This window comes from Microcaecilia unicolor, chromosome 4 (assembly GCF_901765095.1).
Source record: "Microcaecilia unicolor chromosome 4, aMicUni1.1, whole genome shotgun sequence".
Classification (NCBI taxonomy): Eukaryota; Metazoa; Chordata; class Amphibia; order Gymnophiona; family Siphonopidae; genus Microcaecilia; species Microcaecilia unicolor.
This window is the reverse complement of record NC_044034.1, coordinates 11,106,261-11,132,858: the sequence shown is the minus strand read 5'-3', so window position 1 is coordinate 11,132,858 and position 26,598 is coordinate 11,106,261. Positions and strand designations below refer to the sequence as shown.

General features: G+C 49.5%; 3 protein-coding genes across 3 annotated transcripts in view; 2 read left to right on the top strand and 1 right to left on the bottom strand.

The window, feature by feature from the left end:
* LOC115468286 (E3 ubiquitin-protein ligase TRIM39-like) overlaps window positions 1-26,598 on the bottom strand; it is an 875,973-nt gene that overhangs the window by 417,208 nt on the left and 432,167 nt on the right. The window lies entirely within an intron of this gene.
* The window catches only part of LOC115468283 (E3 ubiquitin-protein ligase TRIM39-like), a 572,298-nt gene that overhangs the window by 296,332 nt on the left and 249,368 nt on the right, over window positions 1-26,598 (top strand). The gene's annotated exons all lie outside the window — the stretch shown is intronic.
* LOC115468279 (E3 ubiquitin-protein ligase TRIM39-like) overlaps window positions 3,906-26,598 on the top strand; it is a 1,086,936-nt gene continuing 1,064,243 nt past the window's right edge. Inside the window, exons 1-2 of the mRNA XM_030199872.1 lie at window positions 3,906-4,335; window positions 12,604-12,699. Of these exons, the coding sequence (XP_030055732.1) occupies window positions 3,931-4,335; window positions 12,604-12,699 (501 nt within the window). The 5' untranslated portion in view covers window positions 3,906-3,930. The remainder of the gene's footprint in view (window positions 4,336-12,603; window positions 12,700-26,598) is intronic.

Here is a 26,598-nt window from a genome sequence, read left to right as displayed (position 1 = left end):
GCTGTTTTTCGAGTGTATGGCAATGACGGCCGCGTGGGGGAGTGGAAACAGAGATTAACCAAATTGGCTTCCTTGCTTACAGTGGACTAGATAGGTTCACTTCCACTCTTGTCTATTAAACCTCCTTGCAGCAGGTCATAGGTTCGCTTGCCGGGATTTGAGTGTATGGCAATGACGGCCGCGTGGGGGAGAGGAAACAGAGATTAACCAAATTGGCTTCCTTGCTTACAGTGGACTAGATAGGTTCACTTCCACTCTTGTCTATTAAAGCTGCTTGCTGCAGCTCATAGGTTCGCTTGCTGGGATTTGAGTGTATGGCAATGACGGCCGCGTGGGGGAGTGGAAACAGAGATTAACCAAATTGGCTTCCTTGCTTACAGTGGACTAGATAGGTTCACTTCCACTCTTGTCTATTAAAGCTCCTTGCTGCAGCTCATATGTTCGCTTGCTGGGATTTGAGTGTATGGCAATGACGGCCGTGTGGGAGAGTGGAAACAGAGATTAACCAAATTGGCTTCCTTGCTTACAGTGGACTAGATAGGTTCACTTCCACTCTTGTCTATTAAACCTCCTTGCAGCAGCTCAGAGGTTCGCTTGCTGTTTTTCGAGTGTATGGCAATGACGGCCGCGTGGGGGAGTGGAAACAGAGATTAACCAAATTGGCTTCCTTGCTTACAGTGGACTAGATAGGTTCACTTCCACTCTTGTCTATTAAAGCTCCTTGCTGCAGCTCATATGTTCGCTTGCTGGGATTTGAGTGTATGGCAATGACGGCCGCGTGGGGGAGTGGAAACAGAGATTAACCAAATTGGCTTCCTTGCTTACAGTGGACTAGATAGGTTCACTTCCACTCTTGTCTATTAAACCTCCTTGCAGCAGCTCATAGGTTCGCTTGCTGTTTTTCGAGTGTATGGCAATGACGGCCGCGTGGGGGAGTGGAAACAGAGATTAACCAAATTGGCTTCCTTGCTTACAGTGGACTAGATAGGTTCACTTCCACTCTTGTCTATTAAACCTCCTTGCAGCAGCTCATAGGTTCGCTTGCTGTTTTTCGAGTGTATGGCAATGACAGCCGCGTGGGGGAGTGGAAACAGAGATTAACCAAATTGGCTTCCTTGCTTACAGTGGACTAGATAGGTTCACTTCCACTCTTGTCTATTAAACCTCCTTGCTTCAGCTCATAGTTTCGCTTGCTGTGATTTGAGTGTATGGCAATGACGGCCGCGTGGGGGAGTGGAAACAGAGATTAACCAAATTGGCTTCCTTGCTTGCTGTGGACTAGATAGGTTCACTTCCACTCTTGTCTATTAAACCTCCTTGTAGCAGCTCATAGGTTCGCTTGCTGTTTTTCGAGTGTATGGCAATGGCGGCCGCGTGGGAGAGTGGAAACAGAGATTAACCAAATTGGCTTCCTTGCTTACAGTGGACTAGATAGGTTCACTTCCACTCTTGTCTATTAAAGCTCCTTGCTGCAGCTCATAGGTTCGCTTGCTGGGATTTGAGTGTATGGCAATGATGGCCGCGTGGGGGAGAGGAAACAGAGATTAACCAAATTGGCTTCCTTGCTTACAGTGGACTAGATAGGTTCACTTCCACTCTTGTCTATTAAACCTCCTTGCAGCAGCTCATAGGTTCGCTTGCTGTTTTTCGAGTGTATGGCAATGACGGCCGCGTGGGGGAGTGGAAACAGAGATTAACCAAATTGGCTTCCTTGCTTACAGTGGACTAGATAGGTTCACTTCCACTCTTGTCTATTAAACCTCCTTGCAGCAGCTCATAGGTTCGTTTGCTGTTTTTCGAGTGTATGGCAATGACAGCCGCGTGGGGGAGTGGAAACAGAGATTAACCAAATTGGCTTCCTTGCTTACAGTGGACTAGATAGGTTCACTTCCACTCTTGTCTATTAAACCTCCTTGCTTCAGCTCATAGTTTCGCTTGCTGTGATTTGAGTGTATGGCAATGACGGCCGCGTGGGGGAGTGGAAACAGAGATTAACCAAATTGGCTTCCTTGCTTACTGTGGACTAGATAGGTTCACTTCCACTCTTGTCTATTAAACCTCCTTGTAGCAGCTCATAGGTTCGCTTGCTGTTTTTCGAGTGTATGGCAATGGCGGCCGCGTGGGAGAGTGGAAACAGAGATTAACCAAATTGGCTTCCTTGCTTACAGTGGACTAGATAGGTTCACTTCCACTCTTGTCTATTAAAGCTCCTTGCTGCAGCTCATAGGTTCGCTTGCTGGGATTTGAGTGTATGGCAATGATGGCCGCGTGGGGGAGAGGAAACAGAGATTAACCAAATTGGCTTCCTTGCTTACAGTGGACTAGATAGGTTCACTTCCACTCTTGTCTATTAAACCTCCTTGTAGCAGCTCATAGGTTCACTTGCTGTTTTTCGAGTGTATTGCAATGACGGCCGCGTGGGAGAGTGGAAACAGAGATTAACCAAATTGGCTTCCTTGCTTACAGTGGACTAGATAGGTTCACTTCCACTCTTGTCTATTAAACCTCCTTGCAGCAGCTCATAGGTTCGCTTGCTGTTTTTCGAGTGTATGGCAATGACGGCCGCGTGGGGGAGTGGAAACAGAGATTAACCAAATTGGCTTCCTTGCTTACAGTGGACTAGATAGGTTCACTTCCACTCTTGTCTATTAAAGCTCCTTGCTGCAGCTCATAGGTTCGCTTGCTGGGATTTGAGTGTATGGCAATGATGGCCGCGTGGGAGAGTGGAAACAGAGATTAACCAAATTGGCTTCCTTGCTTACAGTGGACTAGATAGGTTCACTTCCACTCTTGTCTATTAAACCTCCTTGCAGCAGCTCATAGGTTCGCTTGCTGTTTTTCGAGTGTATGGCAATGACGGCCGCGTGGGAGAGTGGAAACAGAGATAAGTAAATTTATTTATTTATTTGTTTAATTGCACTTGTATCCCACATTTTCCCACCTATTTTGGAAACAGAGATTAGACTCACTTCCACTCCAGTCTATTGCACCTCTTTGTTTAACCTTCAAAAAGATTTGTGCAGCGCTGGGTTATGGCTGGTGATCGCTGCATACATACTGTAAGCAGTTTTCACAGTTTAACAACGTCCTTCATTGTTAAACTGTACAGCGCTGCGTAACCCTAGTAGCGCTCTAGAAATGTTAAGTAGTAGTAGCGGTCCTTCTGTCATTAAACCTTATTTTAAGCTTGAGAAGAACGCCAGAGCCGCTAAGTTATGTCCCCTGTGACATAATCCAGGGGCGAAGCCAGACAGCAGATTTTGGGTGGGCCTAGGCAAGGAGTGGGTGGGCACCAAGTGTTCTCCCTCCCCCGCACACACCAAAAAAATATCTCAGCTAGCGGGAAAATGCTTCCCTCCACCTTAGCAGTCTGCAGCAGGCATGCACTGAAAACGGAGCATGTGCAGGTGCCAGTATTGTAGAGAGCAGCATTTTTGTTATCATCGGGGAAGTCTTCAGCTTGTGGAGCTTGGGATCCCCAACAGCTACCGCTAAACATGTGCTACTGTTGGGTGGGCCTCAGCCCTAACTAGGTGGGCCTCAGCCCACCTAGGCCCACCTGTGGCTACGCCACTGACATAATCATAAGGAAATAGGAGGATCCCGGGACAATAATCCTCAGTGTTAAGTACATCAGCTGTCTTCTTCTAAAAACATTTATTTTGGAGGATAATATGTCAAATGTCCACATGTAAAGGACTGGGCAAAGAAAAAAATGAATCCCGCTGTATCCCTTTGTTACCTTTAGCCTCATGAGTCCCAGACCCCCCTGGGTCTCTGTAACTGGGGAAAAAAAGGGAGGAACTAGGAGACAGGAAGGAGGGCAGACAGCCCTGGTGTCTTCAAATTACACAGTCTTTGACAAACATCCTATTTTAAGATGTGAAACAGAAACTGAATTACTGCTCATAATCATTTCCTGTAAGAAGCATGGCTGCTGCAAACCCTGCTGAGAGTCTGCGAGATGAAGCTTCTTGTTCTATCTGTCTGGATTATTTCACAGATCCAGTGACCATAGACTGTGGACACAACTTCTGCCGCTCCTGTATCACTCAGAGCTGGGAGGGGAGAGACACAGACTTCCCCTGTCCCCAGTGTAGGGAAACCACTCAGCAGAGAAACCTCAGACCTAACAGGCAGCTGGTAAATATTACAGAAATGGTGAAAAAGCTCAGTCAGTGTTCAGTGGGACCCAAAGAGGCGAATCTGTGTGAGAAGCATGAAGAGAAACTGAAGCTGTTTTGTGAAGAGGATCAGAACCTGATTTGTAGAGAGTCCAGAGATCACAGATCTCACACCGTGAGCCCCATAGAGGAGGCTGTGCAGGAATACAAGGTGAGTGTCAGTAGCTTTAGTATAACAGTGTGTCCTGGGGTCACTGATATCGCACTGTGATTCCCATAGTGGAGGAGTTGCCTAGTGGTTAGTGCAGCAGACTTTGGTTCTGGTGAACTGGGTTCAATTCCCACTGCAGCTCCTGGCAAGTTACTTAACCCTCTATTGCCCCAGGTACAAATAAGTATCTGTATATACTATGTAAACTGCTTTGAATGTAGTTGCAAAAACCATAGAAAAGTGCTTTATCAAGTCCCATTTTCTTTTGAAGGCTGTGCTGGAATACAAGGTGTGTGTCAGTTTCTTTATTATCACAAATTAGAGGAGTGTGGTAGCCGTGTTAGTCCACTCTTAAGGTTATCAATAGAAATCAAACAAAATAAAACATGGAAAAGAAAATAAGATGATACCTTTTTTATTGGACATAACTTAATACATTTCTTGATTAGCTTTCGAAGGTTGCCCTTCTTCCTCAGATCGGAAATAAGCAAATGTGCTAGCTGACAGTGTATATAAGTGAAAACATTCAAGCATTACTATGACAGTCTGACAGGGTGGGAGGAGGGGGTGGGTAGGAGGTATGCATGGGGGCATCAAAGCATATCATTAATATTCTAACAGGATGGGTGTGGGTAGGTGAGGGGTGGGGTGATCAACAGAGACATACAGCTTTATGGTTTATAATGGGCTAGGAACCCCAGATCCTTGTTAAGTCCTTTCTGTTGGGTGTTAAAATATTCAATCATTGTGACTTCAAATTCTGACAAACTTTTGGAAAAAGAAACAAAAGTGAAAAACAAACTTAAGTTAAAGAGCAGGGGAGCTGGAGGAGGACAGTAGCTCTGAGTCAGGGTCTTTCTTTGATCTATCTCCCAGGCCAGCAGTTAATGCTTCACACCTTCTTAGCCCAGAGAATCCCGCTTCTAGGGTTTGTCTGGAGGCAGGGAGGGGGGACTGCAAGGCGCTTTCAGGTAATTGTTGGGGGGGGAGGGGGGATGTCACATGTGTGGCTGACTGTCTTTGCTTGCTGGCCAGTTGGCGCACAGGGAGAGGTTGGGAGACAATGCTAGGGTATTTAGCTTAATTGCTCTTTGGAATGTGTTAGGCAGGGATTCTGGTGCTTGAATATTGGTTTTAGACTTCACTGGAGTTTTCACAGAGTCATGTGCAATCAGGTCAGCAGTATTGCTTCTCTAGCTAAATGCTCACTTGTGTGCAGACCACTCAATGTCAGACTGATTCACTCAAAGCCATAAGATCAATTTACCTTTTCAGTTTGGCCAATCCACACAAGTCCTCTCTCATCACAAACCCAACATCCCCGGCCTAATCATATGCAGTGCAGAAGGCTCCTTCAGGCACCCTGAAAGGGTCCTCTGCCCCACAGTAATCATTCAGGGCAAGATGCACTAAACTAAACTTTAACGAACAGTTTTCCTAACCTGGCATGCATTAAAGCCCAATTTTCGACGACGACGACGACGGTAGCAGCAAACGAAAACGGAATGCAGATGAGCAAATTGTGTAGAAACCCTATTGAAATGAGATACACTAAAGTTTTCCGCTTGCCCTAACGATGGAAAACTACGGGAAACCTAACGATCGGGAGGGAGCAAAGGCGCTCGTCAGGAGCGTCCTTTATGGATGGCCTTGCCCCCCTTTTAGGTCGCCACTGCTCCCCGCTTCCTCCTGCATTAATAAAAAATCCTGCACTAATAAAAAATCCAACTTTAAGCTGCCCCGGCCCCCTTCTCTTCCTCTCTTCCTCCCCAGCTCCGCCTCCTACCATCTTCTGCCCCTGTGCCCCACCCCCGCCGCCCCCCTGAGGTCGTTGCTGGCGCTCCCCCCATCCACCGGCCCCCCCCCTCCGTCTTACCGGGCCCCCGCAGCGCCTCTCACCTCTGTGTGAAGGTGCTGCACGGGCAAGAAGAACAGCTGATCGCCTCTTCACCGAGTCTTCGGACGTCCCTCCTGGGCCCGCCCTCGTCTGACGTAAGTAACCTGATGTTTAAAGCGCTGCCCGGGGCTGTGTTTGTGATTGGAAGTAGGAGTTAGAGGAGAGGTAGTAGTCTCGATTACTGGTGTGGGTCTGCTCTGAGGTCCTCGGAGCCTGTCTCCGGGTTGCTTTCGGTGTGTTGTTCCAGCACCTTACACCGCCACAGCCGCCCTGATCGCTCTATTTGCAGTGTTATCAGGACAGTCTGGTGCTCCGAAGCATTTGCCCGGGGTGCAGAGACTCCGCAACCCTGGGGGCTGTGCCAGTGGATGGAGGTAGGAATCGGAGGAGGGCTGCAGGCTCAGTCTTCTGCTGCTGACCTGTTCTGTATCCTTTGGCGCCTTACACCGGGGCGCCATCGCGTTGCTCCTGCTCCCCTTGCCGCCGCTGCCGCTTCGGTAATGGAATTCAAACATGCGTGGGATAAACACAAAGGAATCCTGTTTAGAAGGAATGGTTTCCTGGAATCTTAGCGGAGTTTGGGTGGCGACGCCGGTAATTGGGAAAGAAAACGGGAGCTGGGCAGACTTCTACGGTCTAGGCCCTGATCATGACTGAATAGATAGGGATGAGTTGGAGTGTAAATTTTAAGGGGCTTTGAGGTTAGCTTCAGAACTTAGTACAAGACAAATGCTGGGTAGACTTTTACGGTCTGTGCCCTGAGAAAGGCAAGGAGAAATCAAACTCAGTATCACATACCATGTAAAATGAGTTTATCTTGTTGGGCAGACTGGATTATTATTATTATTTGTTGCGTTTGTATCCCACATTTTCCCACCTTTTTGCAGGCTCAGTGTGGCTTACAATGTTCCGTTATGGCATTCACCATTCCAGAGTAAAAAGTTATAGTTGGAGTTACATGGAGAATAGGATAATAGGCATAGAAGGAAACCAGTTAGAATATAAAATAGAGTGGTGATGTGTTGCAGTTTTTTTTTTTCTGTTTTGTTACATTTGTACCCTGCGCTTTCCCACTCATGGCAGGCTCAATGCGGCTTACATGGGGCAATGGAGGGTTAAGTGACTTGCCCAGAGTCAGAAGGAGCTGCCTGTGCCTGAAGTGGGAATCGAACTCAGTTCCTCAGGACCAAAGTCCACCACCCTAACCACTAGGCCACTCCTCCACTGTTGCTACTATTTGAGATTCTACGTGGAATGTTGCTATTCCACTAGTCGGCCCTTGCAGATCACCAATGTGGCCGCGCAGGCTTCTGCTTCTGTGAGTACGTGCAGGACGTCAGACTCACAGAAACAGAAGCCTGCGCAGCCTTCTACATGGAATATTGCTAGTGGAATAGCAACATTCCATGTAGAATCTCCAATAGTATCTATTTTATTTTTGTTACATTTGTACCCTGCGCTTTCCCACATGGCAGGCTCAATGTGGCAATGGAGGGTTAAGTGACTTGCCCAGAGTGACAAGGAGCTGCCTGTGCCTGAAGTGGGAATCGAACTCAGTTCCTCAGTTCCCCAGGACCCAAGTCCACCACCCTAACCACTAGGCCACTCCTCCACTCCTGTTACAATTATTGATCGATGTTGGACAGTACAGGTCTTTATCTGCCGTCATTTACTATGTTACCACTTCTTCTGTGCTCCAGCCCCTCATCCTCTCTTCCCACCCTCCCATGGGAAGAATGGAAGATGCAACAAGTCCTGGTGGAAGTAAATGCTTCTATGACTGCAGACCTTTGGCAGCATCAGCAGTGGCTGAAGAAGGTGGATGACGGAATTTGGTAGAAAATCAACACTGGCACTGGCTGGTTGACAACCCTACGGATATTATGTTTTCTCTGATAGAGGGTTAACACTCTCGCTACATTTTTAACACATCACTTGCTTTTTTGACAGTGTTTGGTATTATAATCCCTCCGAAGGGACGTTAATGCTTTACCTGAGTCAACTGGTGCCTCTGTTCACACTGAAAGGGGTAGGGATTAAATGGGTCTCAGCTCCTTGTGACTCTCGGCAAGTCACTTAACCTACAAATAAGTACCTGAGTGAATATACTATGTAAACTGCTTTGAATGTAGTTGCAAAAACCATAGGAAAGTGGTCTATCAAGTCCCATTTCCCTTTCCCCCATAGTGGAGGCTGTGTAGGAATCCAAGCTGTGTGTCGGTATCTTTAGTATCACAGTGTGTGTCCTGGGGTCACAAATCTCACACCATGAACTCTATAGAGGAAGCTGAGAGATGAAGGTGTGAGTATTTAATGAAATTACTGAAAATTTACCTTTTCATTCCCATAAAACTAAACAGTGTTGAATTAGCAGCATTTTGAAGCATATGAGTAGTAAGATCAATCATCAAAACTTGAACCCTGGCTGCTGTCTATTCAGGCATCTTCCATATACATTCAGGGGTCAATATTCAGCCTGTGAGTTGTGGCTCCCAGAAGGAATACAGGTATTGCCAATACTCCATGCTGTACCCAAGAACCTAAACAGATGATAATAATACTAATGAATAATCTTATTGAATTACCCCCTCGTAATGCTGTTTCATCTTGTCTTACATTTCCCTATCTGTAAGAATGTGATATATAAAACAATTCACTCTGCTAATTTCTCCTATCAAGGCACCAAAATTCTCTTCCTAAATCAATCAAGTTTACAGCTGATTACCTAACTTTTACAAGTCTTCTAAAAACACATTTCTTCAGTTTGGCCTTTCTGAATACAAAGAACTCTTTTCTTAATCTCGTTTCCCACCTAGTCCTGCCTAATTATGCTCTCACCTATCCACCCTTGAGATAGTCCAAATCCCTGGTTAGGACACCTTGTTCATGGTTCAGTTTACCTGGTTAGATATGGGGCACTGGAACTGAGGGGTAGATGCATCAAGCAAACGTAAAAAAATCAGAAACGTTAAAACCTTTACCGAATTTCAAATAACGAAGCATGCTCCAAAAACACAGCCCCAAAAATTTTGGTGCGGTATTGGAAAGAACGATGCACCAATCCCCGTCGGTAATCGGCTCGTAAAGCATGCGCAAAGCAGCCAAGCGTTATGCTGGCTGCTCTGCGCATGCCAGAAACGTTCAAAACACAGTCAAATCGCAAGCACATGGCTCCCAAATCAAAATAAAAATAAAAAAAGGATCGGGAGGGGGCAAGGGCACTCATCAGGAGCGTCCTGTACGGACGGCCTTGCCCCCCCCCCCCCCCGCTGCTCCCCACTTTCCGCCGCTCCCCCACCCCGAAAAAGCAAACTTCTAGAAGCCCCTGCCCCCCTCCCTTCCTCACTACTCTCTCACCTCAGCTCCGCCTTCCGACATCCTCCGTCTGTGCCCCGCCCCCTTTTGGGGTCGTCGCCGCCATTCCCCTCCTCCATCGGGCCCCCCTTCCTCTTACCGGGCCCGTGCAGCGCCTCTCTCCTCTGTCCGAGGGCGCTGCACGGGCAAGAAGAAAGCTGAATCAGCTGATGCCTGCCTTCGCCTAGCTTCGATAGAGCGTCTTTCTCCTCCTGGGCCCTCCCCTGTCTGACGTCAGTAACCTACGTAGGTTACTGACGTCAGACAGGGGCGGGGCCAGGAGGAGAAAGACGCTCCATCGCGAAGGCAGGCATCAGCTGATTCAGCTTTCTTCTTGCCCGTGCAGCGCCTTCGGACAGAGGAGAGAGGCGCTGCACGGGCCCGGTAAGAGGGAGGGGGGCCCGATGGAGGAGGGGAATGGCGGCGACGACCCCAAAAGGGGGCGGGGCACAGACGGAGGATGTCGGGAGGCGGAGCTGAGGTGAGAGAGTAGTGAGGAAGGGAGGGGGGCAGGGGCTTCTAGAAGTTTGCTTTTTCGGGGTGGGGGGAGCGGCGGAAAGTGGGGAGCAGCGGGGGGGGGGGGGCAAGGCCGTCCGTACAGGACGCTCCTGATGAGCGCCCTTGTCCCCTCCCGATCCTTTTTTTATTTTTATTTTTTTATGTGTTTTCTGAGGTCCTTTGGACCAATCACAGCGCTTTTAGCTCTGCTAATGCGCTGGGATTGGCTCAAAGTTTGTTTATTTTTTCACTTAACACTTTTTCCTGGCACAGAGCTGTCCTAACGAGAGGTCCAGACCTCTCGTTAGTTTTCCTGCCTTTTTCCTGCGTAAAGGCAATCGGAAAAGGTTAGTGCATGTCGTTTCAATGGGGTTTTCACACTAATTGCTCATCTCCATTCCGTTTTCGTTAGCTGCTACTACCGTCGAAAAATAGGCTTTAGTGCATGGAAAGGATCGGAAATTCTTCCTTAAGGGCTCATTTAACGATGAAAAACGTTTAGTGCATCTGGGCCTGAATATTACTGGTGCCTGCATATCGCTCAGTTCCACCCTGACTCTGCCCCCGTTTCACCCCTCCACTGCTTGGACAGAACTTTTGCCAATATTCAGTGGCACTGTTGGGTTAAGTGCTGTTTAATATTGGCTCATGGCCACCGGAACGCCTTCAGCGCATTTACCCTGCTCTGTCGGGCTTGTGCTGGAGGGGTTGTGGTATCAAGGGAACCATGGGTCATATCTGGTGGCATTGCAGGAAGATTAGAGCCTTTTGGAAAATGGTCCGAAGTAGGCTGCAGATTTGGCTGGGTCGGACGATTCCCTGGCATCCAACCATTTTCCTTTTTTCGGCAAAAGTGGTGGGATTTTCTCCCACCCAACAGGCTCTTTTGCGCTATGCCACGTGTGCAGCTAGAATTGTAATAGCAGCCACTTGGAAACTACCAGTGGTCCCATCACTGGATAGATGACTCCGAAAGATGGGGTATGTTTGCGAGATGGAGCGGCTCATGGCTGAAAGACGAAACCTAACGCCTAAGTGGCGCTCAACATGGGATGCTTACCTCCGCTATACTCATAAATGAAGTAGGCAGGAGAATTAAAGATGCAAGTCCGGAATGGGAGGGAGGGGGGAATGAGGGGGGAAGGGGATTGGGACCTGTTATCCTTTGATAAAAGTTTCATAAACCTTGAAGTTATTATGGCCTCGCTGTTCAGGTCTATTAGTTTTTCTGTAGCCGGGACCGGGAATATGGACTTAGCACTGTGTTGTTAACTGCATAATGTATTTTCCACTATGTTCTCTCTGATTTCTGTTCAGTATTATGTATCAGGACTCGAGAATTATCTTGTCATACTTTACTGGATTGCTATATTGTCTATTAATAAAGACTTCATACAAAAAAAAAAAAAAAAAAAAATATTGGCTCATGGCCAGTTTAGTTTAACCAGGCAGAAGCCTATCCTGCCTGGTTATATCACTTTGAATATTGACCCATCAGAATTCAGTTATCTTAAAGACGGGGGCAGGCCCAGGAGGAGAGAGACGCGCGACCGAAGCTGGGCGAAGACAGGCATCAGTTTTTGTTCTTGCCCATGCAGCGCCTTCGGACAGAGGAGAGAGGGGCTGCACGGGCCCAGTAAGAGGGAGGGGGCCCAGTGGATGGGGGGGAATGGCGGCGACGACCCCAAGAGGGGGCGGGGCACAGGGCGGAGGATGTCAGGAGGCGGAGCTGAGGGGAGACAGAGTAGTGAGGAAGGGAGGGGGGCCAGGGCTGCTAAAGGTATGTTTTGCTTTTTAATTTATAATGCAGAGGGAAGCGGGGGGGGGGGGGGGAATGGCGACCTCGGGCGGGGGGGGGGGCAAGGACGGCCATACAGGACACTCCTGACGAGCGCCTTTGCCCCCTCCCGACCCTTTTTATTTTTGTTTTGATTTGGGAGCCATGTGCTTGTGTTTTGACTGTTTGTGGCATGCGCAGAGCAGCTAACATAAGGCTTGGCTCCTCTGCACATGCTTTAGGGGCCGATTACCGACGTGGATTACGATTCTTTGATACATTGTACTTTTCAATACTGATCCGAGCATGTGTGACTTGTTTTTTGGGTGCATTCTTCGTTTTTTAAAAATCATTAGGGACTTTAACGATTTAGATTTTTTAACGTTTGCTTGATGCATCTGCCTCTGGAACTGAATATCACTGGTGCCCGCTTATCTCTCAGCTCCACCCTGACTCTACCCCCGTTTCACCCCTCCTCTGCCTGGACAGAACTTTTGCCAATATTCAGTGGCACTGTTGGGTTAAGTGCTGTTTAATATTGGCTCATGGCCAGTTTAGCACGATTTAACCAGGCAGCAGCCTATCCTGCCTGGTTATATCACTTTGAATATTGACCCCTCAGAATTCAGTTATTTCAAAGAAACGATCTAAATTGGAAGGGACATCTCACATTTACAGTCAAGTCTGAAATTGTGGTTATAAAAATAATCACATGCTAATCAATGATGTTTAATGTTCACAGGAAAAACTTAAAATGCACCTGGAACCTCTGAGAAAGGATCTGGAAGATCTTCTGAAGTTTAAATCTACTGAAGAGAAGAAAGCTGAAGAGCTGAAGGTGGGTGTCTGTGTCTCCTTCTGAGCCAGTTTCTGCAGGGTTTTTGTTCCTCTCACTATATCAATCCCCTGAATCACCTGAATAAGAGAATAATATCATCATTATTATTATTATTAGCATTTGTATAGCGCTACTAGACGCACGCAGCGCTGAACACCTGACACAAAGAGACAGTCCCTGCCCAAAAGAGCTTACAATCTAAATAATACAGACAGACAAGACAGTTACGGGTGAGGGAAGTGATGGGTGAGAAGGAAGGAAGGGACAAGGGGAGGGCAATTGAATAATAATAAATAATACTAAATTGGATAATGGAATTCAATCTGCCTTGTTACTGCATGGAAACTATTTCTTGGTTCCTTATTGGCTGAGAACAGGCGGATTCTGAATCTGTAAGTGGAACAAAGGAAAATTGTAACATTGTATTTCTTGCAGAGAGGTAGTGTGGTGTGGGCTACAAAATGGGAAAGGAGCACTGGGCTCAGGCTTGAGGGAGTCCAGCAGTGTAGAGTGGGGGTCTCTGGGGCTGTTGTGGTGCCAGGAAGGATGGCTGCAGGGCTGTGTTGCACTGGGGCCTGTTAGGGGGCAGGAATTGGAGCAGTAGCCTGGTCCTGAGAACTGAAAGGGTCTCTGGTGTGGGGAAGCAGAGTAAGAAGTAAGTTCTAGGCCCACTGGGGAAAACATTGGCTCGATTTGGGGCCGTGCTGGGCTCAAAAGTGTGGCAGCTGACTGGCCATGTTGGAGTGAGTCTGGGAAACCAACTTGAGCACCAGTGGGCCCATAACAGGAGCCCTGACAAACCCAGAAATGTGTGCATGGGTGCATGATGTTCAGGATCACAGGTCCACGCAGAGCCCATAAAGAAAGTGGAGCTTGGTGTGGAACAGAACCAGGACTCAGTGGGGAGGTCAGAAGTGGGAGTCAGGGCCGCCGAGAGACTGGGCCGGGCCCGGGACAAGCTCCCCCCCTCCCCCGAAGTCATTGCCACTCCTTCTCAACCCGACCCCCTACACGGAAGTTACGTCAGACGAGGGAGGGAAGGAGGCCCGAAGGGAGATGATCTGCTGCCTGCAGCGCTTTCACACGGAGGTGAGAGGCACTGTGATTTCAATGCAGGGGGCCCGGCCCGGTGGCGGACGGTCGACGACAGAGGGCGGGTGGGACCAGTGGCGTACGTAGCGTATTTGACACCCGGGGCCTATCATTTTTTAACACCCCCCTCCTCTATATGAAAGAATTATTTTTTTTTTTTTATTATTATTTATTTATATTTTTACATACTGTTATTCAAGATACAACTTGAAGGATAGTGTTCTCTACAATTATAATTCAAACAGGTAAACTTCAAAATTCAATATTACCATTATTCCAAATGGAAATATTCTAACAAAACACTCAAGTCCTAACAAAGGAATCCAAGATTTTAAAATTAAGAGGAAAAACAAGGAAATAATTATAAGAAAGAACACTTATGAAGGGAGTGCTAAATTTCTAAAGCTAACTAGAAGATCTTTTAGACGCAATAAATGCCGACAGCTGGTGGGGTTCTAGGAAAACATATTTAACAGAGTCAATCCTAACAATACATTTACATGGATACCTCAGAAAGAATACCCCTCCTAACTGCTGAATTGCTGGTTTCATAATAAGGAACTGTTTTCGTTTACGTTGAGTTTCTCTAGAGAGATCAGGAAACAAGGAAATTTTTAAACCCAAAAACAGTGTGTCCCTATGTTGAAAAAACATTGAGAACAGCCACTGTTTATCATGTGGCAAAGCCACAGTTGCCACCAAAGTGGCCGCTGTGGCTAATTCAGTGTCTGAAGTCTCTAGAAATTGTGTTAAATTTTCAAGTCTTTGTTCCTGTTGATTTTGTTGAATAGTATTTTTGTTAGGAAGGTAATATACTTTAGTAAAGGGTGGAATATTCTCCTGAGGAATTCCCAGATTTTCCCGCAAGTATCTTTTCAGCATTTCAGCCGGTTGAATCATCTGAATTCTTGGGAAATTTATGAATCTCAAGTTAAGGTTTCTCATATGGTTCTCATACATTTCAGCTTTCAGTCTTAGATTTGTAATGTCTTTTACCATAGTCATTTGAAGGTTTTCAATTTTTTTTGTTTCTTGTTCTAACTTATCCATGCGATTTACCAAAACTTGTTGAGTATTTTCGTTCTGTTCCACCCTTTGTTCTAAGAGTTTTAAATTCTGAGATCCTTTAACTGCTTGTACAAGAAATAATTTCCCCAATTGGGACATTAATTCCCATAGGGAATCTAAAGTTACCTCCTCTGGTTTGTTAGTCAGCTCCGCCGGAAATATGCGCTCCCAGTCTTCCACCAGCTGTCCGCTCTCGTCTTTTTCCCCTGCTTCTTCACTCGATCTTGTTCGTCCCGCCTCGTCTAGTTGAAACTGGCCACCCAGTGCAGGTACCGTGCGTTCTTGCGCCAGGCCCCGCTCTCCCTGAAGCGGCGAACTTGTGATCGGCGGTTGCGGGGGCGGAGCTCTATGATCGGGGCTCAAAGTTGTCTCCAGCCCAGAGGACGCCATCGAGTCCTCCGATACAGCGGCGTCCATTAAGGGCCCTCTCCCGATCTGCTTTGTAGTTCCCTGCTGGCTCACAAACCGATCCATCGGTCCGATAATCGAAGGAGGTAGTGGGGTAAGTCGGGCACTACTCTTCCCTCTTCGTTTAGGCATAATGGCAGAGAGGAATCAGAGCGTACAGCTAAACATAAGTGCCTGCAGCCATCTTGGATTGTTCTCTCGAAAGAATTATTTTTAATAATAATCCACGAGTCACACAACAAGGGTGTACCTGGGAAAAGGCAGCATCTTAAACATTGCAGTGAGCGTTAGAACATCAATACACCCATTGTAAAACTAAACAAGACATTAGGGAAAATGATCCTGCCAACACAAAACCATTTCTTTCACATAAAACACAGATACATCCTCACCAAGGATAGAATAAGTAAACACAAACTAAAAATAGAAATATGTAGACAAAAATTAAACAACCCCCAATAAGTCAGATTCTGCATACAATGCAACGCCACAGAAACAGTGATGCAGTACTGTGCAATATTAAGACAAATACCAATCACCACTTTACAAATTAACAAACAGAAATAAAACAAAAAAATGAAAAATAAGATGATACCATTTTATTGGACTAATACATATTTCAATTAGCTTTCAGAGGCCAAAACCTCCTTCCACAGGTCAGTATGTTACGGTAGCCTGTCCTGACCTGATGATGGGGTTTTGCTCTCTGAAAGTTAGTCAAAAATGTATTAAAATTAGTCTAATAGAAAGATCGCCTTATTTTCATTTTGTATTTATCACCACAACTGCAATACTACTTTATCATAAAGGGAAAAAAAATAATAAAATTATTTATTTATTTATTTGTTACATTTGTATCCACATTTTCCCACCTCTTTGCAGGCTCAATGTGGCTTACAATACATCATGGATAGTGGAAATAAGACGAGATTAGACATTTGGTATTACAGAAGGATTCTGGGTTACATGATAACGATAAAGCATAGTAGCGATATAACAAGATAAACATTATAAGATAGTTCTGGATACATGTGGGGAATTTCACATGTCTTGATCTTTGTGATATGTCTTGTTGAAGAGATGGGTCTTCAGTAGTTTGTGGAAGCTGGTTAGTTCATAGATCGTTTTTCGGTTGTGCGGCAGCACGTTCCAGAATTGCGTGCTCATATAGGAAAAGGTTGATGCGTGCGTTAGTTTGTATTTTAAACCTTTGCAGTTGGGGAAATGAAGATTAAGGAATGTGCGAGATGATTTTTTAGCATTTCTGGGTGGTAAGTCTATCAGGTCTGGCATGTAGACTGGGGCATCGCCATGGATGATTTTGTGAACTAGGGTGCACACCTTGAACGTGATGCGTTCTTTGAGTGGGAGCCAGTGTAGCTTCTCATGTAGGGGTTTAGCACTTTCATATTTTGGTTTTCCGAATACGAGTCTAGCTGCAGTGTTCTGGGCTGTCTGGAGTTTTTTTGAGTATTTGCTCTTTACAGCCGGCGTAAAGTGCATTACAGTAGTCTAGATGACTGAGTACCAATGATTGTACCAGATAGGGAAGATAATAATAATAAATCTTTTTTTCTACCTTTGTCGTCTCTAGTTTCTGCTTTCCTCATCTTCTCTTCACTCTCTCCCTTCCATCCAGCATCTGCTCCCTCTCTCTCCCCACTCCCTTCCATCTAGCATTTGCCCACTTTCTCTGCCCCTTCCATCCACTGTTGCACTCTCTTCCATTGTGCGTCTGCCCTCCTCTCCCCCTTTCCATTGGTGTCTGCCCGCTTTCTCTGCCCCTTCCATCCAGCATGTGCCCCCTCTGTCCTTTTTACATGATGCATTCCAACATCTCCCCCTCTCCCCATCTTTATCTCTCCTCTCCCCATCCATCTTCTGCTTTCCAGTATCTCCTATATATTTTACTTTTCTCCGTCCCCTGTGGCCTGGTATTACTTTCCCTCCTTCTTCCCCCTTCCTCTGAGGTCTGGCATCACTCTCTGCCTCTTCACCCCCTCTTCCCCTTCGGTCTAGCATTGCTTTTCCTCCTGTGTCCACCCGCCTTTTCCCTTGCCTTGAGGTCTGGGCCGGCTTTGCTCTCCCTCCTCTCCCCACTCCTTCTTCCCCTTCGGACTGGCATCGCCGTGTGATCTTCCTCCTCTCTCCACCCCCTTTTCCCTTTCCCTGCGGTCTGCCTGACATCGCTTTTCCACCTCAGCTCTCTCCACCCCCTACCCCGCTCTGCAGGCCTCCAAGCTTTCCAGACCCACTGGCAGGCAGTATCAGCGATGTAAGAGCTGCCTTTAGCCTGCCCCGGAAGCTTCTCTGTACAGCTTCCTGCATAGGTAGGACGTTGTAAAGAGGGGACTTCCGGGGCTGGCCAAAGGCAGCGCTCATATCGCTGACGCACGCTGCCGGAGGTTTGGAAGTTTAAAGGCCTAGAGAGTGGGGTGGGGGTGGAGAGAGAAAGGAGAGCGATACATCGCACTAATTGGAGGGGGTGCTGGGACGGAACCCCTCTTGCAGCAGCAGCACCACGACCGCCCCGCCCTTGGTACACCACTGGGTGGGACTGCGGCGCCGGGCCCCCTTGGTGGCCCAGGCCTGGGGAATTTTGTCCCCCCTGCCCCCTCCTCTCAGCGGCCCTGGTGAGATTGGAGGAAGAGGAGAGCAACAGCGGAGGTCTTTTCATGATTCTGAGTTGGTCAGTGAAGGAAGGTTGTGAGAGCGGAGTGCGGAGAGGAACTGCGATTTTAATTAAGCTCTCAAGTGAATCTAATTAATAACAGGTATGAGAAAAACAAATAATTTGAAACAATTGGATAAAGGAAGGGTTGTATTTATCTAGCTTGTTCTAAGACGTGCTCAGATGAGAGAGAGAGAGAGAGTGAACGTCGAAGGAAAGTGGGCCTAAAATTGTGCTAATTTGATTTCCGAGAGACATGAAAGTCAGAAAAAGTATTTAAAGGGAAATAATACGGGGGAAACGTATGAGAATGCTAAACAAAGTAGATTCAAGTATCAGTGAATTTAATATTTACACAGTAAATATTCCGTCTATTCTGCTCAACAAGACAGCCAGAGACTCGCAACAATGTTGCAAACTGACAACATTTAAACCTTGGAGCAGGGACCCGTTCTACCAGGCATGTCCCCACTTCCCCCCTGTACTCTTTCACTCAATAACTCTTTTGCACACAATTGTGGGATAACCATAGGCCGCAGCTTGATTTATTAACATTTAAACTTCTAATTAACATCCGTATAGGATAACCCCCACCCCCGAGCTACAGTTGTCATAACACAAACAGTTGCCCCCTCCGCCGCTCACCATGATAGCAAAGCAGCAACTTCCACTTCCGGCTGTCACCGCAACTCTTCGCCTTTGCGACTCCGCCTTCACAGCAAGAGCCCTGGCCCGTGTGGACCTCCACACTTTCTTCCGGGTCACCCGACCCATCTTAATGAGCAGGCTCAGCCCCCCCATGAGCCATTGCTCCTGTAGCTCGGGCTTTTTGCCACGGGGGGGAGGGGCCCGTGTACCTGCAAAGGCCCCCTCCCACCCCCCCCCACCCCCAAAAAGAAAGCTGCGGCCTACTGAGACCCTGTAATGCAATGCTGCTCCAAGAATGCCTGTACATCATTTTAGAATAGATCTAGACCCCCATCAACCAGGTGTACCCTGCCCCGTGCAAAAGCCCCTCACACTGAGTCCACCCAGTTGTGTTGAATTTGGAAACCTCCCATCGTTCTTATCCATACTCCGACCTGACAATCGACCTTGCTCAACTCCTCTGCTACTTGGGCGCCGGTAGGCGGGCAGGTCTGGGGATAATATCCGACCACACCAATTTTGTACCAGGAAACCAGGCCATTACCAATTGCGAGTCCCCCTTTATAGTGTCAATGAGTCTCTTACCCGTCCAACCGTCCACATCGTTCCCCCCCAACGAACAAGTAACCTCTGAGGGTGTCACGGTCTGTCGTGCAGCCGATACAGAAGGGGCAAGAGTTGACTCCTTTGCATGCCCCTCTCCCTAGCCAGGCTATCCGGGTCCCGCGCCGTGACAATCCCAGGATGTCTCGCCGCTCTGCTACCAGCCCCATGGATGCAGGAGTGTCCGACAATCCAGGCTGCGTAGATCGGACCAGCAGTATCTAAAAGGGGGGGGCAACCACAAGCGAGAAGAGCGAGTACCCACACAGACAGCCCCTTCAAGAGACCAAACCGCCATGAATGCCAGGCAAAAGGCAACAGCATAGAATTAACCAGGATAGAGCACCCCACCCTTCAGTACTGGCCCTGTACTAGGCTCCCTCAGGAGGTCCTAATATACCCGCGGTATGCCCTGGAAGACCACCTGAGTGCCATCCGCATGTACTAATAAGGAATGAGGGCCATACGGGCGGACCACCAGGTAGGCCTCCAACCAGACATGGGGCAGGAGATCATGCCCGGGACTTTCCTACCAACTATTGCGCCCCTCGCACCCCTCTGATCGGTTTTTGTGCGCAACAGCTTAATGCGCAATCCTCCATTCTGGCTACCAACATTCTCCCGTAACAACCCAGATGACATTGCAATCGACCTGCGACTCTCTACAAGCTCGCCTACCCGAAAGGGTCCCATAAGATGCCAACGCGAAGGCCACGTGGAAGAGGCGCATCTCGCATGCTGAATAAGTCGCACACTCAACAGCCTGCAAAGGGCACATCAAAGGTCATGAGTAATCGGCCGACGCGCCTCCTGCCCAAATGTAGATGAGCGGCTCCGACCCTTCAAGGCCCTGCTCACCCGAAAACTACAGCTCGGCAGACCTCACCCAAACGCTTCGCTGAAAAGGAGAACCCAGCCAGATGATGCGCGACTGCACTTCGAGAAATACCCCGTGCCTTGGCATGAACAATGTAGGCTGATAACAGCTCGTCTGATGCCCCACCCGCTGTCCAGCCTTCATCCCGAAAATAACTAGTCACTCTGTCATATCCACGGGCATACGCCAACCATGTGGCAGGTGCAATCGAGGCTCTCAGCAGCTCCCACACCTCCGGTCTCCTAGCCGCCAAACCTGCCCAGGCATTGGCTGTCCTGCCGCATCTGCCTCCTGTGCCAAAGCCAGGAAAGCCTGAAATTGAAAACGAGAAAGTGCATCGTCCCTACGATTGGCCATTCCCTGCAAGTCCCTAGCCCGGCTGTGTACATTTAATCGCACACAGCGTAGAACCAATTACCTGATCAAGAAGTTCACCAGCAAGCATGCGCAACCTGCCTATTCACCACCTCTACCACCCCCTGATTGTCTGATTGACGCACCACACCAGGATACTTTTACTTTGCAACTTCCCTGGCCGCAACTCGCAGGCCAGTACAAACGGACATAGCTCCAAGAAGGTAATGTTCTTTGTAACACCTGCCACTATTCAGCTGTCCGGCCACGGTGCAGCGCACCACCCGCCCGCACAGTACACCCCGAACCCAATCCTCCTGCTGCATCCGTAAACATGTCGAGACCCACATTAGACACCACCTCGCTCCGCAACGCTAATGTACCTGTACACGCAGACAAAACTCCAACCACATCGCAAATCGCGACGCACTCCAACGGACCAGCGCCCATGATGATGAGGCTCCGTGACCCCTGACGTCGCGAATGCCAGTCGCCAAGACACAACCCGACCTATCGGGATGACCCGACATGCAAAATTAAGGCTCCACACCCAGGACTGAATGGAACGCAATGTGGCCTTAGGGGCCTGTAACCCTGCCTGAATCTGCTCCTCCAACTGAGTCACCTTTTCCCGCGGCAAATGGGTAGCCATCCGTATTGTGTCAGTTTCAATGCCGAGGTTTGTGAGGACCGCGGCTGGGCCCTCAGTTTTGTTGGTAGCCCAGGGGATGCCAAAGTCTTCCGCAACCGCCCGAAAGACTGTCAGCAAATGCCCGCAGTCCCCGCCCACAACCTCCCCCATAACAAGAAAATCATCTAAATAGCGCACTATACTTTCGAGCTTGGTCCTCTGCGCAGTCACCCAGATTACGTATGAACTGAACTGTTCCAAGTAAGTGCAGAAAACTGAACAACCCATTGGCCTTCTGGTCCCCGTAAAATGACTCTTCAAAGTGGAAGCCCAGCAACGGAAACGCGGAAGGGTGAATGGGTGACAGCCTGAATGCCGCCTCGATATCGACCTCAGCCATCCGTGCCCCTACCCCACTTTGGCATATCAACCGTACCGCCAGTCAACTGACTTGTACTGCACCAAGCAGAAGTCTCTGGGTATGTCCTCCTTTACGTAACCACCTACTGAGTACGAGAGGTTGTGCATGAGCCGGAATTTTCCTGGCGCTTTCTTTTTGGTAGAACCGCACCAGGAGATATCACAAAGGACTGGAAGGACAACAATCAAACGGACCGGCGATCCTGCCCAATGCAATCTCCTTCGCCAACTCATTCCTCATCATCTCCTGCAGCCACGCGGTGGACCCAAGTTCCACCCCCTGTTATTGCCCAGCTGACCTTGAAAAGGAATGCCAAAACCCCTCCGCGAAACCCCTCCCTAATGCCTCCGCAGCCTCCCTGACTGGATATCGATGGAGCCCTGGCAGCATCGCCTCGACCCTCACCGGCGCAGGGGCACGGCTAACCCATTCTGGCTTCACTGCGGACAGTCCCCCCCGGTCCCTTCTCTGTAAATGGACCAGGAGCTCTGTTGAACCGCCAGTAGACCTCTAAGGATGACCATGATCCGGCTCCAGAGACAGCCCCTCCCGCGCTCACGGCCCGAAAGGACCAACCCAGAGCCGCCTGGGCCAACCCCTTTTTGCCCGTCCCCGCACCTCTAACGGTGCTGCCCTAGGAGCCATGTGACCCAACCATAAATTGATCTCTTGTGATGTCGTAGCTCAACCAGGATCCCCCGAAACACTGAAAGGCGTCCAACACCGAGTCTGCGTACGCTAACAGAAGACTATCCTGGCCGGGGTCATGACACCCCCATTCACTGTCATGCACAGAAAGGACTGAACCCAATTAACCACCATTTTGGCGCCCTTGTGCTCCCTCGGACCCTCTGCCTGTGTCCTCTCCTTCTTCTCAGCCATAACGAGTGCAGCACCTGCTCCCAAAGCTCCGACAAAGCCGCTAAGGCCGGCGGTCCTCGGGCCCCTTCCTTGGCACCCGACGCCTTGCCCTCCTGCCGAGTCCTGCCCCCTGCCTGAGAAGTGGAGGAGGCTGATGTAGAGGAAGAAGAGGAGGAAACAGAAGAGGAGGAAGAGCCCCTACTCCACTTCTCCCACCCTCTCTGCGTGCAGCACGCCCCCTGCCCTGCCCCACACTAGGGCCCCCCTACCACTAAGGCCCCCCCTTATTACCATCTCCAGACGCTTCAGCTCCGGGCACCGCCAGGCCATATGCTCTCGCTCCATCCTGCCGCGTGGCATCCTCTGCGCTTAGCAAGGTCTGCTCCTGACTTGCCATCCGGTTGCCAGATCCTCACCGCCGTGTACGTTGAAGGGCGCTCTGTCTCTCACTCCTCCTGACTTGCCGCACCCCTTCCAGCGGCGTCCATGTCGTTCAGTTCCTGTGAGTATAAAACAGAGAAAGCAGCAAGACCAGCCCCGTCACCCCAGCCCGCCTCCCGGGTGAGAGCCCCTCCACCTGCCATACCCCCCATCTCGGGTTTACCGCAGCCTGCCCGCCCATCCAGGGAACAGCCCAGGGACGAGCCACCGGCGCTGCCCACTAAGGCAGCATTAAAGGGGGCCAGGCCCCCCACTGCTGCGGACCCCACCCAAATGTGGCACCGCCTGCTCCCCATGGGACTCCCTCCCCAGCACCCCCTTGGAAAAACGCTGCTGATGCCCTTGGAGCGTCACGCGCCACCCTACACCCCCCAACAGCCTGCCCGCTTACTGGATATCCCCCAACCCTCTCCTCAAGCCGGCCGCCGGGCCTCCTATCGCTCTCCCCCCCCCGCCCCCCCCGGCCCTCCTGCCGTCTGCCCCCCCCCCCCCCCCCCCCCGTGAGCCTACACCCACGTGATGCATTTTCTTTTGCCGCTTCTTTCCCGTTCCTAAGGGTACGTCCGCAGCAATGGCCGTCCGGGCAGCCTCCTTAGATCTGTGCACCCCTGCGTGCACCCGCGTACCCCCCCCCCCCCCCCCCCCCGTACTCACACTGCTGCTGTCTATGGAGTCACTGTTGCAAAATGAGAGCTCCAGCCCTGATCCTTCTCTGCTCCGGACCCTCACTGTTGCAAAATGAGAGCTCCAGCCATGATCTTCTCCGCTTCCAACCAAGCTGATTTTGCAAATGAGAGCTCCAGGCCCTGATCCTCCTCTGCAGGCCTCAAGCAGTTCCTGCCTTTTTTTTTTTTTGATATCCGGAAGTTGGCCTGGATCTCCCCAAGTTGCTGACAAAACTCTATGAAAGCAGGAATCTTTCCTTTGAGCCACAGCAGCTGTGTTTGTAAGTGCTCTTCACTCTCATAGTCTCTAGCACTCTTGAGAAGCTGCACAGCTCGCCTCTGCAAAACTGCCTCTGAGGATCAGACAACGCCCTGAGCCTCAGAGGAAGCAGAGTCCTTATTCCCTTTCCACTGCCCCCGCCCCCCCGGCAACCTATTCTCCAATCAGCTGCCAGTATTGCGTCTGGGCTGTCAGCTTCTATTGAGCTGACCAATCCCAGCTGCCCTCGTGCTCTCCATCCAAACACAACCTCCCCCCCCATAACCACACACTCTTCTCCCCCCTCCCTCCCGCCCTCAGAGCCTTCCCGAACGGGCCCAGCCCTCGTTTATCTGGGCCTAGGGTTACCATTTTGTGTCCTCTGAAAAAGAGGACACATGTCACGCCCCCCTACCCCGCCCCGCCACGCCTCATGCCCCGCCCCCACCCCGCCCCCTTCGGGTCCTCGTTCCACCCCTATTCCCCCCCCCCGTTACATAGTCCCCTCCCCCCCTCTCACATACTCCCCCCCCCTCACTTACTATCTAGCCCTGGTGGTCTAGTAGCGTCTTCTCTTCGGGGCAGGAAAGAGCCCCCTCTTTCCTGCCCGGAGTGCTGCCTGCCCTTGCCTGCTGCATCCTCCTCGGTCTGGCTGGGGATTCAAAATGGCCACCGAGAGTTGAAGCGGCCTCGCGAGAGTTCAACTCTCGGCAGCCATTTTGAATTCCCAGCCAAACCGAGGAGGATGATAGACAGGGGAGGCAGCGCTCCGGGCAGGAAAGAGGGGGCTCTTTCCTGCCCCGAAGATGTCACTAGACCACCAGGGAAGGGGAGGGGACGGGAGACCAGACCCACGGCGCCGATCGCCCGCCCACACGCACGCGCCTGCCCGCGCCCACGTTTGTCCAGAAATCCGGACAAACGTGGGTGCAGGCAAAATCCGCCGGACATGCCCTCAAAAAGAGGACATGTCCGGGGAAATCCGGACGAATGGTAACCCTAACTGGGCCCGTCCAGACAAGCTCTCGGGGCTTTTATTCCTCCTTATTAACCTTAAGGTATCTCCCCTCCTCTCTGACTTACACTCATAGCATGTGATATGAATGTAATATAATATAATGTCTTATCATAATCATGTCACCCAAGATCCGTCTGTAATACTAAATATCTATCTTATCATGTATTTCCACTATTCATGACGTGTTCTATCACCTTCTCCCACTACTCCAACCAGAGTTACACCTGATCACACTGACCATCCTTCAACATCTTCGGTCCTTCTGTGACTGTTCTCTTGTGCTTGACTGCTTAAATATTAAATGTTTTACTTTTTGTCTATTTAGATTGTAAGCTCTTTGAGCAGGGACTGTCTTTCTTCTGTGTTTGTAAAGCGCTGCGTACACTTTGTAGCGCTCTAGAAATGTTAAATAGTAGTAGTATTCATGACGTATTGTAAGCCACATTGAGCCTGCAAAGAGGTGGGAAAATGGTGGGATACAAATGCAATAAATAAAGTGTGTCACATTGATCAGGCAGTGAAAATTGCCTTTCAACTAATATATCATCTTTAACTAACACTTTTAAGTGTCTTTTATATGTTTTATACATAAATTTATATAAAATACGGTTATCGCCTAAGATGAGTATTTTATATACATTTATGGAAAAAAATTAAAAGACAACTTGCGTTCCCTATTGTCACTCCTATTTGAGTATAACCTGAAGAAGGAATGGGTGATAAGGCAAATTTGTTTTATTTTGTTTCATTGCACCCTGGAAGTCTTGTGTTTGCTTTGTCATAAGCTTATTCCTGGGATAAGTGGTGGATGCTTGGAATGCCCTCCCGCGGGAGGTGGTGGAGATGAAAACGGTAACGGAATTCAAACATGCGTGGGATATGCATAAAGGAATCCTGTGCAGAAGGAATGGATCCTCAGGAGCTTAGCCGAAATTGGGTGGCGGAGCAGGTGGGGGAAGAGAGGTTGGTGGTTGGGAGGCGAGGATAGTGGAGGGCAGACTTATACGGTCTGTGCCAGAGCCGGAGCTGGGAGGCGGGACTGGTGGTTGGGAGGCGGGAAATACTGCTGGGCAGACTTGTACGGTCTGTGCCCTGAAAAAGGCAGGTACAAATCAAGGTAAGGTTTACACATATGAGTTTGTCTTGTTGGGCAGACTGGATGGACCGTGCAGGTCTTTTTCTGCCGTCATCTACTATGTTACTATGTAGTTAAAGGTGTTATATTAGTTGAAAAGCAACTTTTACTGCCTGATCAATGAGGAGGTGGGTATGGTAAATCTTGTTGTTTGAGCTTTATTATTATTATTACTAGTAAAAAAGGCTCGTTTCTGACAGAAATGAAATGGGCACTAGCAAGGTTGTAGTGGGAGTGTGTATGTTTGAGAGTGTGTGTGTGAGAGTGACTGTGCGAGAAAGAGAGTGAATGTGCGATTGTGTGTGAGAGAGAGTGAAACTGGGTGCAAGCATGTGTGAGAGAGTGTGTGTCAGGGGCCCCCCGTCCTCCCCTCCCTCTAGGGTCCCTTCCCCCCCCCCCCCCGTCCCTCCCTCCGAGGTTCAAGGTCCCCGTCCCTCCCTCCCTGGGAGGTTCAAGGTCCCCTCCCTCCCTCGCCCCCAGGTTCGGCCCCCTCCTTCCCCCCCCCCCAGGTTCGGCCCCCTCCCTCCCTCCCAAGGTGGAGGTTCCTCCCTCTCAAGGTTGAGGGTCCTCCCTTCCTCGGTCCCTCTTCCCCAGTTTCAGGGTCTCTGCTCCGAGTTTGAGGGTCTCCCTCTCTCCCTCCCTGGACACGCACCTTCCGATTTGAAACTGAGGTGGTTCTTGGGGGCGAGGTTTTCCAGCAGTTTGAGCGTCTCTCCCAGCCTCCCTGGACACGCACCTTCCGGTTTG